Below are 19,630 nucleotides of genomic sequence, written 5' to 3'. Positions count from 1 at the left end.
GAACTCACTACTTTGTCATTTTTTTTTTTTAAAGATTTTATTTATTTGACAGAGACACAGCGAGAGAGGGAACACAGGCAGGGGGAGTGGGAGAGGGAGAAGCAGGCTTCCCACCGAGCAGGGAGCCCGGTGCGGGGCTCAATCCCAGGACCCTGGGATCATGACCTGAGCCGAAGGCGGACGCTTAACGACTGAGCCACCCAGGCGCCCCGAGAACTCACTACTTTATGAAATCTTTGCTTCTGTTGAGCCTCAGATTCTTCCCTAGAACTTCTGCTCAGTGATGGGAGTTTGACTTTGAGGTGACTTGAAATAGGTCTCTTCCTTTTTCTATATAGCAGACTTTCATATGTTCTCTTGGATCATCTACGTTTCTTTAAGTTTTCTGCTTTTCAGAACCCTAGCTGGTTAGCAACTTCTGAGTATACTTCAGTATTAAATATGGTGTTCAGGATGTAATCTTATACATTGGCTACACTGCTTTCTCTGTGGTTTCTTTTGCCATTTTCTCAAGTTTATCTTAACACATTGCAGCCATATTAGCCTTCCAAATGCAAAGATTTTCTTTTATCGTCATGGTTCAAAAGTTGCACCTGCTCCCTATTGCATTAGAGTGGTATTTCTTTATGAGGATATGTTTCAGAATTATCTGTGGAGTTTTGTTTCTGTTTTTAAATATAGGTGCTCAAGCTGTATCTCTGGGAATTCTGGAAATAGAAAGTGATTTTAGAGACTCTTATTCTGTAGAAGAGGAGACTGAAAGCCTGATAGGCTAATCTATTTGATCTTCTCAGAATGGGACTAGAACTCATATTTCTTGTCCTGTTGAATCTATAGTTCTTTCATTTTATTTATTTTTAAAGATTTTATTTATTTATTTGACAGAGAGAGACACAGTGAGAGAGGGAACACAAGCAGGGAGAGTGGGAGAGGGAGAAGCAGGCTTCCTGATGAGCAGGGAGCTCGATGTGGGGCTTGATCCCAGGACCCTGGGATCGTGACCTGAGCCGAAGGCAGACGCTTAACGACTGAGCCACCCAGGCATGCCTATAGTTCTTTCATTTAAAGATTTTTATTTTGTGTTCTCAACTTCCCCTCATGTATTTTCTCTAGACTATCACTATTACTTCAATGTGTGTCACACTTAACCTGCCTTTGTGCTTTTCCTTGCACTATTTATTCTACCTGGAATATCTTAACCTTCTTTTCTATTGAAATACACAAATTTTCAGTGTTTACTTGGTTTTTACTTCTTCTGTGAAATAGTGCTTGTGGCTCCCAGGAATGATCACTTTGTTTACAACATGGTTGGTCAAATTTTATGTATGATCTTCTCTTGCAGTATATTAATCATTATAATTTTTGTCGATTTTGGGAATTGACTAGGAATTTTATAAGCTTCCTTGTTTTTTAGTATTTAAATAAGCAATTACCAATATACACATGCACACTGTCTTACCTTAATTGTAATGATCAAGATGTAGGATTGCATGTTGATTATACTTGCATCCTTCAGAATGGCTGACTTAGTGCTATATATATAGTGAGCATACTTGGTAAGTGTTTGCATTCATACAAGTTTAAGCTAATATTACATGTTTTTGAGCAGCTGCTTCACACTTTAACATCATAATGAACTTAGGATCAGTGGGGAGGCTCACAATTTTCTGTGCTTGTTAAGGCAAGGCTTGTTCATGCCATCCTGTATTTGGGTTTGCCTGTTTTGTAGTTCAATACCATATTTTTGTTTATATGGTTAAATTTCATCTTGTCTAGTATTCTAGCTTGCTTGTTATTTTTTAATCCTGATTTTTTTCATCTACAGTATTTGCTATCCTTCTCAGCTTCATGTCATCCGTAAACTTGGTAAGTATGCCTTTTATCTGTCCCTCTAAGTCTTACATGTGGAAAAGGACCAAGGCAATATGTATCTTTAGCATACCTAAAAAACTTATAAGAGCATACATACCATTATAATAGTGTTCTATATACAGTCATTTAACCACTGAAAAGTCACCCAAATAACTATTCAGTTATTTATATTTTCTTTTGTGGTTTTTGTTTTCATCTTTTGCTTTCATCTTTATGAGCACTTTCTATGTCTCTTTTGAATCTTAATGTGCTATGGAACAGTACAAGAAATAGAAAAAAATGGACTTTGTTTCAGGGATCGCACACTATAATAAATGAGATAAGACATACTTATAAACTAGTGGCATAGGTGCACCTTAAAATGCTTGCCTTGAGGAAATACACTATTCAGTGACCTACAGCCAGAACAGCCAATTTCTTCATAAACCATAGCCATTATATTTCACATAATATCATTTTGAAAGTAACCTCTGTGAGAGTAAAGCCATTAATGTATCATGAGTAGACATTGTGAAGTAGGGGAAACTTATCCCTTAGATCAGTTACTTGGCATACTTCTTGCTGTGGGCAGAGCTGATAAACCCAGGTCTCAAATAGGATTCTGTATGAAGAAAAGATTGACTTAATGCTGTATTTATGTATACAATATTAAGTGAGCCCATTTTTAATTCAGAAAAAATGTGAAATGACCAGAATTTTTTTGTATTTTTATTTTATTTTAATTCCAGTGTGGTTAACATTCAGTGTTACATTAATTTCAGGTATACAATATAGTGATTGAACAATTCTATACATTGCTCAGTGCTCATTACAACAAGTGTACTCCTTAATCCCCATCACCTGTTTCATGCATCCACCCACCACTCACCTCCCCTCTGGTAACCATCAGTTTATTCTCTATTAGAGTTATGAGTCTCTTTCTTGGATTGTCTCTCTCTCTCTCTCTTTTTTACTCCTTTGCTTATTTCTTAAATTCCACTATGAATGGAAGCATATGGTATTTGTCTTTCTCTGACTGACTTATTTCACTTAGCATTATACAGTGAATGACCAGAATTGAACAAATGGCTTATAATCATAGAATGTTTTACTTTGCAGAAAGCTTTTGGAATTACTTATCTGGTCCATTCTTCTCATTTTGTAGCTGAGGAAGCCAAGGCCCAAGGTTTAATGACTTGAATAACATCCCATAGTTAGTTGCTGATAGAGCTGGGACTTGAACCAGGACTTCTCTGTGAATCTTAAAGTTCTAGAAGTAGAAGTGTTCTGTCTAACATTTTCTTCCTAGAAAACTTTCCCTTTAAAAAAGTGCAGTATCTCATGCATATAATACTAATGAAATATTGACAGGCAGATACGGAATAACTATGAAATCAAACAGCCTATAATTGTTCAACCACAATCCAGGTTAAGATACACAATATGGATAGTACTCCAGAAGTCCTCCTCTGTGAATAGTTCCTTAGTTACATTCCCTTACTTTTCTGGGAGATAACCACTATCCCACTTTTGTGAAAATCCTTCTTTGCTGTTTTAAAAGGTTTTACTACTTAATTGTGTATCCCTAAATAATAAAGTTTAGTTTTTGAACCACACTGCATATACTCTTTTGTGATTTATTATGTTTGTGGTAGTCATCTGTGTTGGTACACATAGATGTATTTTGTTCATTTTCATTGCTGTATAGTATTCCACTGTATATCTATACCACAGTTTATCTCTGTTGTTTTTTTTTTTTTAGGTGGACATTTGGGTTGCTTCTGATTTTGGATTATCATGAATAAGTTTGCAATAAATACATGCCATTGTGTATATTCAAGAGTTTCTTGAGGTTATATACTACATATGGGATGTCTGGGTCTTGGTGTGTCTGCATTTTCAGTCTTACTTGTTAATTATGAACTGAGATATACTAGTCCATTCTGAGAGGGCTCTTTACTTCCTTTTCACCCTTACTCCTAGGGTGTAGTCCTCCAGGATCCAAGACCAAAGCTTAGGCTTGTTTTCCAGAGCTTCTACCTTTGGTAGGCCCTACACTCCCAATTTTAATCTTCTATCATTTTAAGCTATCAGAAACACTGCTCAGCTTCCTCTTCAATCCAGTAAATAAATTGCTTCAGGGCAAAAGTGCCCCCAAACATGTTTTAACTTTCTGGTTTTCATCTTATCATGGATCTTAATTTGGTACAATCTCATGAGTCTGTTAGCTCTTTGCGACTTTTAAGGGCTTTTAAGTATTTTTTCCAGCTTGTCTTCAATGAAGCGTTCCTTCTGAATTTGCCTCATCTGTATTTTTTTTAAATTTTTTTAGTATTTATTTTAGAGAGTGAGAATGAGAGAGAGAGAGAGAGCGCCTGAGAGGGGGTAGGGTCAGAGAGAGAAGCAGACTCCCCGCCAAGCAGGGAACCCAATGCGGGACTCGATCCAGGGACTCCAGGATCATGACCCGAGCCGAAGGCAGAGGAAATTTGTCCCCATTGAGCTTTTAGTTTTAATTATCATATATTAAAAATTTGAATTTGCAGGGTGCCTGGGTGGCTCAGTCATTAAGTGTCTGCCTTCGGCTCGGGTCATGATCCCAGGGTCCTGGGATTGAGCCCCGCATCGGGCTCCCTGCTCAGTGGGAAGCCTGCTTCTCCCTCTCACGCTCTCTCTGCTTGTGTTCCCTCTCTTGCTATCTCTCTCTGTCAAATAAATAAAATCCTTAAAAAATGTTTTTGAATTTGCTTCCTTTTCAAAGCATCTTTGTTTTTGTAGTTTCCTATTCCCTGTAGCTGTTTTCAAGCTTGTCTTTTATTACTCTGTCTTGCTTTTTTGTATGCTTGGTAATTTTTAAATAAGCGCTCTTTACTTTTTTTTTTAAAGATTTTATTTATTTATTTGACAGAGAGAGAGAGAGCACAAGTAGGCAGAGTGGCAGGCAGAGGGAGAGGAAGAAGCGGGCTCTCTGCTGAGCAGGGAGCCCGATGCGGGGCTTGATCCAAGGACCCCAGGATCATGACCTGAGCCGAAGGCAGCCGCTTAACCGACTGAGCCACACAGGCGCCCCAGTGCTCTTTACTTTCTTTAGAAAATTCTTTATGGGTTATCTTTGAGGCCTCGGATGAATATGTGTTCTTCCAGAGAAAATTGCATTTGCCTCTGTGGGTATCTTGGTGGGGGATGGGTGTGTGCGCATCAGTCCAGAAACACTGCTTTATAAACTGTAGTTGTGGCTTTGGTTGTTTAAGGCCACCTAGGTAATACTATTTGGACTGTCTTGTGGTGACAGCTTTTTGTGGTTGAAATTTTTACCTGCTCCTTTTCTCAGTCCCAAAGCAACTCTTCTATGGGATGGGAGTGAGAGGTCCTGAAGGAAGAGCATCTCCTATTAGACTATCTACATCAGTGGCTTTGTCTTCTGTTTCCTAGGCAAGTGAAGTACAGAAAATTGAGCCCAGACTTACATGGTCCAGTTTATGCCTTCACTTAGATTTTGGCCTGTTAATAAAAGAATTCGTAGTATCTTACCAGTTTTTCCATGATTTTAAAATAAACAGGTACATGGTTTTTTCTTAACTTGTCTTTAATTCAGCATTTTCAGTTATTTTTCAATACAGAATTGATCATTATACCTGGAAAGGCATATTATCAGAAGTTAAGGTATTCATTTCTGTCTTAACACAGAGCATCATAAAAGGCTTTTTGATCTTCTTAATGACTTTTGGATTTTCATAGTAAATGAGAAATCATTTATGAATTATTGAATTTTTGCTGTTCTACAGTTTCAGTGTTTGAAACCTTTCATGAAGAAAAAGTATCATACATCTTTTGTTTTACTAAATTGATAATTTTAAAATATGTTCTCATATCAAAATAATTTCTATTCAGTCATGTATATACTGAGCTCAGTATTTTGCTGAAAGTAGAAGTACCATACATGATTTGAAATGATGGTGTAGAGTAAATTGAAGCATTTCCCCCAAAACTGTTTTACACTGGTAAATTGGTAGGATGAAATTTATTGCTGTTTAAAATTGCCTGATTGTTATTCCTGAGAACCGATTCACTTTATATAGTTTTATCCTGTTGAAAATGATATCCAGCATATGTCTTGCTCTTTTTTCTTACTTCCTCCTGTTCACCAGTGCATACATGTGTGCATTTGTACACATATGCACACATGTGAAAACATATTGGTTAGCTTTTAAGTTTTTTCTATACTCCTTTCCCTTTTCTTTGTACAGTATAGTTAAATGAATACATTTTTAAACATTTTGAAATATTTATTTATTTGAGAGTCAGTATGGGGTTGGGGGGGAAGGCAGAGGGAAAGGGAGAGAGAGAATCTCAAGCAGACTCTGCTGAGCGTGGAACCTGATATGGGGCTTCATCTCATGACTCTGAGATCATGACCTGAGCCAAAAATCAAGAGTGGGACGCTTAACCCACTGAGCTACCAGGCGTCCCCGAATACATTTATTTTTATGTTGCCTTTCTCTCGTTTTTTTTCAGTGTTATTTAATTAAGTTCAGTGTTCATAGGATAATCGAGCTGTTTTTTTTCAGTAGCAAAATGTAATGAATTGCTTCTTCATTACTCAGTTTTTATTTAGGAAATTATAAAAGTTTAAAAAGCTGGAAGAATAGTATGGTAAGCATCTGTATCGCCTTCAGCTAAATTCATCAGTTGTTAACATTTTGTAATATTCTCTCCCTCTCTCCCTTTCCCCTCATCTTCCTTCCCATCCCATATACTTTTTAGTTTTTTAAGATTTTATTTATTTATTTGATAGAGCGAGAGATTGAACACAAGCAGTGGGAAGTGGGAGAGGGAGAAGCAGGCTTCCTGCTGAGCAGGGAGCCCGATGTGGGGCTCAATCCCAGGACCCTGAGATCATGACCTAAGCCGAAGCAGATGCTTAATGACTGAGCCACCCAGGCGCTCCCCCCTTTTTTTACTTTTTTAAGCTGAGATATTTAAAAGTATATTGTAGACTCATCACCCCTTACTTTAGTATGTATCTCCTAAAAAGAAGAATATTCTTTGGGACGCCTGGGTGGCTCAGCCGGTTAAGTGTCTGCCTTTGCTCAGATCATGATCCCAGTGTCCTGGGATCAAGCCCCATATTGGGCTCCCTGCTCAGAGGGGAGCCTGCTTCTCCCTCTCCCCCCACCCCCCGCTCATGCTCTCTCTCTCTCTCGCTCTGTACTCTTTCTCTCTCAAATAAATAAAATCTGAAAAAAAAATATTCTCTTGCATAACGTTAAATATCTTATTGTACCTCAGTAGTCTGGCATTGATAGAATAAAATATATAATCCACAATCTGTATTTACATTTTTCTGTCTATACCCAGAAATATCCCCGAAAAGTTTATTTCCCCCTCTCTGGGACCTAATTCGTGACTATACATTATACTTGGTTGTCATGTCTCTGTATCTTTAATCTATAGCAGGGCCTAGCAGACTTTTTCTTAAATAGTCAGATAGTAAATAATTTTGGCTTTGGGAATCAGCTGCGCTTTGCAACTACTCCACTCTGTGATTGTATTTAGAAAGCAGCCATAGACGTTATCTAAACAGATGAGTGTGGCTATGTTCTAATAAAACTTTATTTATAGAGGGGGCCTGGGTGGCTCAGTTGGTGAAGCATCTGACTCTTGATTTTGGCTCAGGGTTGTGAGATCGAGCCCCATGTTGGGCTCTGCACTGGGTGTGGAGCCCGCTTCAGATTCTCTCCCTCTCCCTCTTTCCCATTTCTTTCTCTCTCCCAAAATAAACACACACACACACACACACACACTTTATTTATAGAAACAGGCTAAAGGTTGTAGACCTCTGATCTAGAATAGTTTGTTTTGTTTTTTTTTAAAGATTTTATTTATTTCTCAGATGGAGAGAGAGAGAGCACAAGCAGGCAGAGGGAGAAGCAGACTTCACGCCGGGCAGGGAGCCCAATGTGGGACTTGATCCCAGGACCCTGAGATCATGACCTGAGCTGAAGGCAGCCACCTAACTGACTGAGCCACACAGGTGTCCCTAGAATAGGTTTTTTTGTGTTTTTTTTTTTAATTTTTATTTTTTAAGTACGCCCAGCATAGAGCCTAATGTGTGGGGCCTGAACCCACACAACCCCCAAGATCAAGATCTGAGCTGAAAATGGGAGTCTGATGCTCAACTGACTGAGCCACCCAGGTGCCCCTAGAATAGTTGTGTTTTTTTTTTTAAGATTCATTTATTTATTTTAGAGAAAGAGAGCAAGAGGGGCAGAGGGAGAGTCTTAAGCAGACTCTGCAAAGCATGGGGCTTGATCTCATGACCCTGAGATCATGCCCTGTGCCAAAATCAAGGGTCAGCGCTTAACTGACTGGGCCACCCAAATGCCCCTATGTAAATGTTTTATATTCACAGATGTGAATAAAGCATTCAAGAGGACTTGGATAATGAAGGGTAGTCAAAATAACTTAGATTTAGAATTGGAAAGTATTAATATTTTAATAAAATAAAATTCCATAGTATAAAAGCTAAACTTACTTTACGTTGAAGACGTGAGACAATAAAATTAACAATTCTTTGCCACAGGTAAGCCTACTATTTGTAGCAGTGGATTTAGTTTAGAAACAGATAAATAATTTTTGATAGGTTTAATACAGAGTTGTCCTTGTGGGAATGCTATAACTATATTTTCATTCACACAAAAGTATATACATTTAAAAAATCATTCTACAGATTACTTGGTTGAGTGAGTAGTAGCAAATGTGTGAAAGTAGCCTGTTTTGCTGGAATTAAAGAGTTGCAGTATTTTTAGTGCTTGAATTTCCTTTAAATATCTGTATGAACATCTGTGGTGATTGGGTGCTATACTGCCATCTTTTATTGGTTTTTGACAGAGACTGTTTTTCTTCATATTGTGCCTTTATCACAATTTGATTCTGGTTTGACTCTATAACTTGTAAAAGTCTATTTCCTTTTCTACATAGCTGTGTGTTAAAGACTGAAACAATATTCTATTGGAGGTTTTAATTTCTTGGGTAAATATTCTCAGAATCTTAACCATTCCTCACATCACATCTTCACAATAAATGGCTGGTATGATCTTGACAAATTACTTAGTCTGTGCCTTGGTTTCCTTATTTGTGAAATAGTGATAATGGTACCTATCTTGTAAGTGTATAGTGAGGACTGTGTTATTATACTTAAAATACAACATCTGGCTTATACATTCAGTAAATGTTAAGACACTTATTATTTCTTATTACATACTTTCTCATCCACCTTGTCTCTTCATGAACCTGGTTGTCTCTTTTAAAGCAAAGCTGAATACAGTAGTAGGTGTGATCTGACCAGCCTAGGAAGAGTATAGTGGTTAATTCCTCCATTAATTTGGATTGAAGTTGAAGTTTTCTCTTTATAATTCATTGTGGAGAATTTCAAACATACAAAAAAAGTAGACCAGCTAGGATGATGGACCTCACATACCCATCCTCTATCCCCAACAACATGGTCAGTCCTATCCATTTGCTTCATACAGTTTTCTCCTTCTCTGTTATACCTAAGTCCATGCCTGATTTGCTTTGATAATTACTAAAGCTTTTAGGATAGTGCCTTAATTCTCTTAGTAAATAATTATCAAATTAATGAACAAATGAGTCTTGCCTTGATTGATGTCTGGATCAGTTTCTAGTAGTTTGCATTTGGAGGTGAAGTGGATGGGTAGGTGGGAGGGATTGAAAATAGATTTGACTGTATCATACTGGTTTTTTAGATGTCACCCTAGTTTTTTATGATTCCATTTCTGCATAGGAATATAAATGGTAATCTTACTGGTAAAAAATCTCTGAGGACTCTAGGGGCGCCTGGGTGGCTCAGTTGTTAAGCGTCTGCCTTCGGCTCAGGTCATGATCCCAGGGTTCTGGGATTGAGCCCCGCATCGGGCTCCCTGCTCGGTGGGAAGCCTGCTTCTTCCTCTCCCACAGTGTCTCTTGTTGTCAAATAAATAAATAAAATCTTTAAAAAAAAAAATCTCTGAGGACTCTACTCAAATGATTCAAGTTAGCTGGTCTAGAAGACTTGAGTTTACCACTTTCTTACAGTCTTTTCACTTATTCCGGACTTTAAGTCTTTTACCAGTGTTTATCGTGGGACTTCAATTTGTTAATTATTTTATCTTGATTAAAGAGAAGCAAATAGAGTTTGAAGAGTTCTGTTTTGTCATCTCTTTTGAAAAAATAATTTAAATACAGTAAAATTTGTTACAGTTTATTGGTTTCAAAGAGAGGCCTTTCTTCCCAGCATCAACAACTGACTACAGTGCTTTTTTTCAAGCCTGTGCTTATTTTTTCCATAACTGTGTTCTTACTTGTTCCTTATTAATTGTTATTGTGCTTTCAGCAGTTTGCTGAAAGTTTAATAGACTCATACTCATTTTTATATTAATGATACAGAAGTATGTAAGTCTTGCTTTAAACAGAGATCAGTCATAATGACACCATGACAAGTCTTTGGTTATTCAGCTAGTGGGGAAGGAGTTCTGGAGGTGAAGTATGCCAGTTAAGAGTATTGTAGAGAGGCTAGGTTCTCGTACTTAGCTGACTATACCATCATCTTAAGATTGTGTCTTGGTGAGCCTGCTTCATGGAAATAGCTAGCACAGGCAGGGTTTGTGCACTCCATATACCTCACAGCAAATGGGGGCTTCGTGGAAGTGGGTTTAGACTTAACCTCTGTAACTTATCCAGGAGTGTCTTGGTAAGGTTCCTGCTTTCCAATTATGTTCTGGCTTTTAAATAAAAGTATCTCTAGCTTGAGAGGAGTCTTACCCTTCAGTGTTACTAGTTTTTACCTTAATTATTAACATTTCAAGAGCAAGAATAGGTATGTTATAGGCAGGGGCTGGAGAAGTGTCCTGATAGAGAAGGCCATGTTGCAATTATGCTGTGGCTGTGAACCTCAAAATTGCGTTGTTTTACCTTTGAAATTTCTGCTAGTTTGCTGACTTCTGAACTTAAAAGATTCAGTATACTTTTTGATTGCACAAGACCTGTCTGTTCATTTGTTCATTCAAAAATATTTATTGATCATCTCTGTCCTGGGAAGTGTGCTGCACACTGGATAAACAAACAGTGAACTTCTCAGATGTGTTTGCCATTATGGAGTTTACAGTCTATTTGGGAAATGCAGTGAAATTTATTTGAAGCCATAAAGAAAAATTGTGTTTTACCTACACATTTAAGGACTTAACCACTTATTTTGAAGCGAACTTGGAATGACTTTTTTTTTCATTCTTTTTGCAAAGTGTATTTGAACATTCAGGACTTTTGGGTTAACATATTCCCATATGTGCATTGATATTTGAAAATAGACATTAGAGAGGCAGGACAATCTGAATCAGAGAGAGATGAAGAGAATTAACTAGTACCATAGTGAGATTTCAGGATAATGGCAGATAGTAGGTTTGTGTGGGTAAAATTATATGTTGTGCTAAACAGACCTTTTAGGTAGGGAGTAAGTATCTTTAAGGCCTTTCTTCTTTGAAAATGTTCAATACTTAAGAATTGCTTGGAAAGTAAACTTCCTGTAGAGTGAAAGTATAATAGAAAGAGCAAATGAGAACCATGACGCCTAAAATCATGTCTTAATTATTGTACAGTTGGCTTAACTCTGGGTAAGAAAATGTACCTCGGATTCCTTATTCCAACAGAATACAACAGAGGGGCTGAATTTGCTGATCCCTCCTAGTGCTAAAACCTTATGATTTTATTTTATTTTTTATTTAACAGTTTCTTAATGACTTTGTTGGAAAGTCAAGATGCTTCTTATTTTCTGTACTTACTCAGGTTCAAGAGTTAAAAACTTAAGATGGGGAAATAAGGCTTTGCTTTCTCTAACTGATATTTTCTGACTAGGTACTTCGTAACTCAGGAAGACCTCATTTATTCCCAGTAATATGTTTTACTAAACTCTTTCAGGTAACTTTAAAAAGACTGTGTGGCTTAATAGTAGATCATGGCTTGAACTCAGTTTTTATTTATTGTTGTTACTAGAAAATTTTAGTGAGGTATTTTTCTTTGTCTCTGTAGTTATCAGAGACTGTTACAGACGATTGCTGTACTTGAAGCTCAGCGTTCTCAAGCAGTCCAGGACCTTGAAAGTTTAGGCAAACACCAGAAAGAAGCACTAAAAAATCCCATTGGATTTGTGGAGAAACTCCAGAAGAAGGTATATATTGAGCACTTTTTAAGATTTATTGAAATATATTCATTAACAACTTGATTTATTCTTTTAATATGGGTATGTACTTTTTTAAATGTTTAATTTTTTCCCCCTCTAAACTAACCATACTACTGAAGGCAGGATACTTCCTTCCTAAGCATCCCTTGCTCCCCCCCAAGAGAATATACTCCAATGAAAATAGCCGAGAGGTTTAATTGGATATTTATATTAGGAACTTGATGTTCCATTCCCTAGCCATTTTTAGGATCTTTTCCTGTTACCTTTCTCATCTTAGGTAAAAAGGAAAAGAGGGTTTTCTTTCTTCTTTCACAACTTCAGGATTAATAAAGCGAAAAGAAAAAATACTTCAGGATTTGTTAACTGCTTTAGTTTTGAGGTACTTTTGTAACTCTCCATGTAGTGTGATAGAAAACATTGGTGATAAAAACAAAAACTATTTTAAATGTCTTTAAGGTTATGGTTGCCAAGTCCATGAAGAGGAAGTATAAATTTTAATGCCCTTGTAATGTCCTTTACTTTAGTGTAAAAATTCCCTTTAATTTTCTCTTTTCCTTAAAACAGAACTTTCATATTTAACAGTTAATCATTTGAAAGTGATTCATGTTTTTATAACTCTCTTGTATGTAAGTATGGATAATCTAGATGTGTATTTATACTGCAGTATGTATCTTGAATTAGGGACTCACAAATTTAATAAATTTGAGAGGCATAATACTAATCAACATTATGTGAAAACATTAAAACTGAGAAACTATGATAAAGAATCTTCTCCACCTTAAAAAACAAAATAATAACTTAGTATAGTTATTAGTTACCAATTTTTAATGAGTCACAAAAGTGGTCTACCAGGTGTTGAGGGAACAGCCCTGGGGACTTTGTTTCATCTAGTTGTATTAATTTATTATTTGGATTTTTTAAGCTATATTATTTACTTGGCAATCATTACTTTCTCATATCATAATGAATGTAGAATTTATATATTGATTTGCTAAGACTTCTAAACTTTTTAGGACCCTATTTACCCACTTTGTAGTCTGAGTCAACTTAGGTGTTTATTGATTCTGCATCGCCATTACTAAACATTTCTAGTGCAAAAAGATACAGTACTTATTATAGTGGTTACTTACAATTGATTCAACTAAAACAGGTGGTGATAGAAGAGTTAATATTAGTAAAAAAATTATTAACCTTGATCTTTATTCATGTTCTCTGGTGGGCAAAAAAGATGCAATTAGGCTTTTTTACTAGATTTATATGCAGTTGGTTATTTGCTAGTTCTCCATTTCCAGGTTTAGTTTAGAACTTAATTTCTTTTCACTTTATCTCAGAGATGTGATATTGGCCATCTTAACATTTTTAATCAAAATGTATGGAATTACATTAAATCTAGATACTTAGTAATCGTGAAAGACTTAATGTTCCTTGGAAAGAAATTTTTCAACTGGATTTAATTTAGAAGTTTGATTTTTCCATTTTGTGTATGTGTGTGTTTACTTATCTATACAGATATTTCAGCTTATGATGGGTTATGTCCCGATAAACCTGTCTTAAGTTGAAAATATTTTAAGTCGAAATGCATTTAATACACCTAACCTACTGAACATCACGTAGCTTAGCCTAGCTCACCATAAAGGTTCTCAGAACACTGAACATTAACCTACAGTTGGGCAAAATCATCTCACACAGAGCCTATTTTATAATAAAGTATTGACTATTTCATGTAATTCATTGAATACTACACTGAAAGTCAAAAAGGGGATGGTTGTACGGGTACAGAATAGTTGTCAGTGTCTAGATTTTCTATCGTTCTGATCCCGTGGCTCACCGGGTGCTGTGGCTCGCGGCTACTGCCCAGCAGCATGAGAGAGGATCGTACTACATACATCTCGCTACCCTGGGGAGACATCACTATTCAAAATTCGAAGCATGGTTTCTACCATATGCGTCACTTTTGCACCATCGTAAAGTCAAAAAATCATAAGTTGAACCATCATAAGTTGGGTACCATCTGTACTTAATTGACTTACTTCTTTAGGTTTACTGTATTAGTTAAGTTGTTGACATGTGATCTGTTTGTTTTAGTGGACATTTAAAAACTCCTAATTGAAATTAAGGAAACTTGTGGTATATACTGGCATATAGAATGCAAGGAACTTTTTTTTTTTTAAGATTTTATTTATTTGGCACAGAGAGAGAGATATATAGCAAGAGCAGGAATACAAGCAGGGGGAGTGGCAGAGGGAGAAGCAGGCTTCCCGCAGAGCAGGGAGCCCAATGCGGGACTCAATCCCAGGACCCTGGGACCATGACCCGAGCCGAAGGCAGACGCTTCACAACTGAGCCACCCAGGCGCCCCAAGAATGCAAGGAACATGGCTTATTAGCTTCCTTTGATATTACTGTCATTATTTTAAAGGCCCCTCTAATTCTACAAAAGTTGAGCCTTAGACTAACGTGTACTAGTATGATGATGGTGATAATGTAATATTTCATAAGCAAAATAAAAATTAAGAATTCTGGGGGCGCTGCCTGGCTCAGTCAGTTAAGTGCTGCCTTCAGCTCGGGTCGTGATCCCAGGGTCCTGGTGTCGTGCTCCCTGCTCAGTGAGGAGCCTGCTTCTCCCTCTCCCTCAGCCTGCTGCTTCCCCTGCTTGTGCTCTCTCTCTGCAATAAATAAATAACATCTTTTTTTTTTTTAAGATTTTTTTTATTTATTTGACAGAGACACAGTGAGAGAGGGAACACAAGCAGGGGGAGTGGGAGAGGGAGAAGCAGGCTTCCTGCTGAGCAGGGAGCCCGATGCGGGGCTTGATCCTAAGACCCTGGGATCGTGACCTGAGCCAAAAGCAGACGCTTAACAACTGAGCCACCCAGGTGCCCCAATAAATAAAATCTTAAAAAAAAAAAAAACCAAAAAACTGTGTCAAACAGGATTTTGCTTGCCAGTTTCATAGTTTATGACCTGATGTTTTTCTCAACATTTTACTATGGAAAATGTTAAGTACACAGAAGAATTGGAAGTATTGTATAGTTAACACACACATATTCACTGCTAGGTTCTACAATTAACATTTTACTACATTTGCTTTATCATGTATGACTCAATCCTTCATTCCATCTTATTTCAAGAATGAATTTCAAAGTGGCAGACATGAACACTTTACACCAAAACACTTCAGGATGCATATTATTACCTTTTAAATTCTTTTTTAAAACTTTTTTAACGTGAGATTTCCACACAGTGAAATTCAGAAATTCTAATTGTACCATTCTATGAGTTCTGACAAAAAACATACACCTATGTAACCCAAATCCCTATCAAAAGATATTTTGATTATAATGATCTGGTTTTAGTAATTATGACAACTAATGACTTCTCTAAAGGTAGTTGGTTAAGTAACTGAATTCCAAGTAGATTAAATGTGTAGTTTTGATTCTCAAGGTATCATAATTTTTGTATATATGATAAGAATTATATGTAGTGAAAATAATTCATTGTTTATGAATAAGTCATGAACTTAGGGGTATATTTAAAATGAATTCTGAGGGCGCCTGGGTGGCTCAGTCGTTAAGCGTGTGCCTTTGGCTCAGGTCATGATCCGAGGGTCCTGGGATCGAGCCCCACATCGGACTCCCTGCTCAGCGGGAAGCCTGCTTTTCCCTCTCCCACTCCCCCTGTTTGTGTTCCCTCTCTCGCTGTGTCTCTCTCTGTCAAATAAATAAATAAAATCTTTAAAAATAAATAAAATGAATTCTGTGTATCGGATCTCATCTTTTTCAATAAAACACATTTCATATGCTGTTCTTAAAGATAAAAACCTTTCTGGGGGCGCCTGGGTGGCTCAGTCGTTAAGCGTCTGCCTTTGGCTTGGGTCATGATCCCAGGGTCCTGGGATTGAGCCCCACATCGGGCTCCCTGCTCGGCGGGAAGCCTGCTTCTCCCTCTCCCACTCCGCCTGCTTGTGTTCCCTCTCTCGCTATCTCTCTCTGTCAAATAAATAAATAAATAAAATCTTAAAAAAAAAAAAGATAAAAACCTTTCTTAGTTTTGTTATTTATGTTTAAAGTGTATTAGTGATAAAGTACAATATGTCTATATAGTTCAGCTTTAGAGCTATATCTAAAAATAGTGCTTTGTCTTATTAAATTCATTCTTCCTCTACTTGCTATCATTTTACTATTTAACGTTTAGACTATATTAACTTTATTGGCTCTTGGATTTAAACAGTGAACAGGAATGCCTAGTTGATGGTAATTTGGATTTGGAGTCCTCTGAAAATTTGGCTGTGGTAGATAATTTTTTGGATTAAATTTAGACTGTCACTTTATTTTTTTTTCTCCCAGGCTGATATAGGGCTTCCATATCCACAGAGAGTTGTTCAGTTGCCCGAGATTGTATGGGACCAATATACCAATAGCCTTGGGAACTTTGAAAGAGAATTTAAAAATCGTAAAAGACATACTAGGAGAGTTAAGCTTGTTTTCGATAAAGGTAAGAAATTACATGATAAGAATTTAAATAGAGAAATATCTGGCAGTCTTGCTTTAATAATCCTATACATGGTCTTCTCTTTAGTAGGTTTACCTGCTAGACCAAAAAGTCCTTTAGATCCTAAGAAGGATGGAGAGTCCCTTTCATATTCTATGTTGCCTTTGAGTGATGGTCCCGAAGGCTCAAACAGTCGTCCTCAGGTAAACAGTATAAAGCTTTGGAGCAGGAAAATTTGAACTATAGACAAAATATTTTAACATTTCATGGTTTGTATTCTTAAAATTTAAGCAGTCTTTCACTGAAGATAGTGGGGACATGAACTTGATGTTAAGAGAAATCTGGGTTGGAATCCCAGCTCTACCACTTACTAGCTGTGGAATGTCAGATGTCATTTATATTAAAGCCTCCAAACTGCAGTTTCCTTTTATATGAAATGTGATATTACCTGTGTTGTAGAGTTGTGTGAAGATTAAACGAGTAGTACATGTAACATGCCCCTTACAGTGTGTGACATGTACTCTTTATTCTAAAAATAAGAGGTCTGTGCAGTGTAATTTAACCAGGATTTGAGTCCTGGCCACTAGTAGTTAGATGAACCTTAATAGACATGTGGGTTCAGAATGGAAAAGTAACATTTCTTTTTCTTTAAGATGAAGTTGCTGTCATCCATGTTACAGGATTGCTAGGAGTATAAAAACTAAAGGAGTGTGAAAACATTTTGTAAATAATAAAAAAAGTATGCATTAAATAAATAATTTACTGAAATATTTTGAAATTAACAAAAAATTCCACAATATGGGGGCACCTGGGTGGCTTAGTTGGTTAAGCATCTGCCTTCAACTCAGATCATGATCCCACAGTCCTGGGATTGAGCCCCACATTGGGCTCCCTGCTCAGTAGGTAGCCTGCTTCTCCCTCTCCCTCTGCTGCTCCCCCTGCTTGTGCCTTCTCTCTCTCTCAAATAAATAAACAAAATCTTAAAAAAAAAAAATCCCACAATATGTGTTTTATTTCGCTACGTCAAATGGTAGTCTTTATTATTTTTGACAGAGGCCCTATTTTATATGCAGATGATAAGAGGACGCCTTTGTGATGATACCAAACCTGAAACATTTAACCAACTGTGGACTGTTGAAGAACAGGTAATATTTCTAAATTGTGTATGTTAAAGAAAAAAGATTCAGATTAGAGTCAGTATTATGACTAAGTGTATATTGTTGTAGATGATTCCTCTTAACTAAGAACTGAAAATATTAAACTTATTTTTGTATGGTTTTTTGCACACTTCAGGAATTTTGGATTTCGAGAATATATGAATTCCAGTTTGGGGATGGTTTTTATAGAAGGAATCTGGGTTATAGGAAGGGGATTGAAAAAGATAGTGAAATGGGTGGAATAAAGTGTTTGTAATACAGCTTTGGAAGAGAAAAACCTGGGGCCAAGTAAAGCAGTGCCTCAGAATGAGTTCTTGTTTTTGTTATGGAGGGGACCTGACAAAGCCACGCCAGAGTATTGTTACGGTTTGGCATATGGCTAGGATTATTCATGGGTAGGGTTTGAGACACATCTCTGTTTCATATGAGGATTAACCCCAGAGCTATAATGAGTTCAGTGTTTATGAAAAGCTTTAGGAAATTTATTTCAAGCATCCAAATTATTCTGCATCTTTAGAACTGTGGGACAATTTAGGGGATAGGTAAGAATTTAAAAATCAAGTATTTGAATGGAAGACCACACAAAGGAAGGAAAAGTCTCTTAAATATTGTCTAAATCTGAATGAATTTAGATGTTTTTGTCAAATCTATAGGAGCAAGCCCATACATAGTCTAGCAAGAAAAGATTGTCAATGGAAATTACTAAGATGTGTAAAGTATTATTAATTAAAATTTTGGGGGGGCGGTGCTGTGTTTTTACTTAAGCGAATAGAAAATCTTACAAGGTTTTCCATAGGTTTATTCTCTAATCTCATTTTTCCTGTGAAGTCTTAAGTTCCTTACTAGAAATTTTTCCTACTATGAGGATTTCTAGTGACCTAGCCCCCAAAGTTGGGGAGGGAGATAATTTAAAAAGAAGTGTGAATGTATTTATTCATTTATGTAGATGTATTTATTTATGAAACTCAGTATTAAACTTTCTTAAATTTGGTGTTCGGTTTGTCTTAGAAAAAGCTTGAACAGCTACTCCTGAAATACCCTCCTGAAGAAGTAGAATCTCGACGCTGGCAGAAGATAGCAGATGAACTGGGCAATAGGACAGCCAAACAGGTCATAGAGGAGATGGCCCCATATTGTTGGCATGTTTTTGATAGTTTTTTAATGAAGGATAATGCCACTAACATCAAATCTGCTATATCATTTTTAGCTACATAGTACTATAATATGTGGTTTTTTGTTGTGTTTTGTTTTTAACGTTGTATATTTTCTGTTGATTTCTGAAACAACTTGAGATAATTCTGCTTTAATCATTACTGAAAAATAAGAATGTACTTAGTGTCTGTTGAATGTTTAGTGAGTGCACCAGGTTGTGTACTTTTTGGTTAGACTGTGCTAATAGATTTGTGACATACTTAGGAAGTATTCTCTGGTTGTCTTTGAAAAAAAAAAAAAATCTAGCAGTTTTCTTCTTCATGTTACCATTGAGATTAATAGATGTGTTTTTAATAGTATAAGCATGAGCATTCATTAGTTGAAAATATGTATTTAGCTTTAGAGTCAAACACATTTCCTGTATTTTAATGATTTTTTGTCTAGATTTTAAAATATAAGTGTGTTTGTTGGCACTTTAAAATTATTTCTAGATTTATGATAAATTTTAAATTGTTAGTATTCATTAAGATACACAAGTGTATATATATTTTTAATTTTATTATGTTATGTTAGTCACCATACATCATTAGTTTTTGATGTAGTGATCCACGATCCATTGTTTTTGTATAACACCCAGTGCTTCATGCAGTACATGCCCTCCTTAATACCCATCACCAGGCTAACCTACCCCCCCACCCCCCTCCCCTCTAGAACCCTCAGTTTGTTTCTCAGAGTCCATAGTCTCTCAT

General features: G+C 36.6%; 1 protein-coding gene across 6 annotated transcripts in view; it reads left to right on the top strand.

Annotated features, from left to right (window-relative positions):
* The window catches only part of ZZZ3 (zinc finger ZZ-type containing 3), a 101,346-nt gene that overhangs the window by 69,841 nt on the left and 11,875 nt on the right, over positions 1 to 19,630 (top strand). For 5 of the 6 annotated variants that reach the window (XM_027584150.2, XM_027584129.2, XM_027584141.2 and 2 more), the window contains 5 exons: positions 11,932 to 12,070; positions 16,428 to 16,575; positions 16,660 to 16,775; positions 17,646 to 17,717; positions 18,738 to 18,839. In XM_027584150.2, coding sequence (XP_027439951.1) covers positions 11,932 to 12,070; positions 16,428 to 16,575; positions 16,660 to 16,775; positions 17,646 to 17,717; positions 18,738 to 18,839 — 577 coding nt within the window. The remainder of the gene's footprint in view (positions 1 to 11,931; positions 12,071 to 16,427; positions 16,576 to 16,659; positions 16,776 to 17,645; positions 17,718 to 18,737; positions 18,840 to 19,630) is intronic. The other variant, XM_027584178.2, reaches the window with a different exon arrangement.

Source organism: Zalophus californianus, chromosome 4 (genome assembly GCF_009762305.2).
Source record: "Zalophus californianus isolate mZalCal1 chromosome 4, mZalCal1.pri.v2, whole genome shotgun sequence".
NCBI classification, from domain to species: Eukaryota; Metazoa; Chordata; class Mammalia; order Carnivora; family Otariidae; genus Zalophus; species Zalophus californianus.
This window is presented reverse-complemented; position numbering and strand designations above follow the sequence as displayed.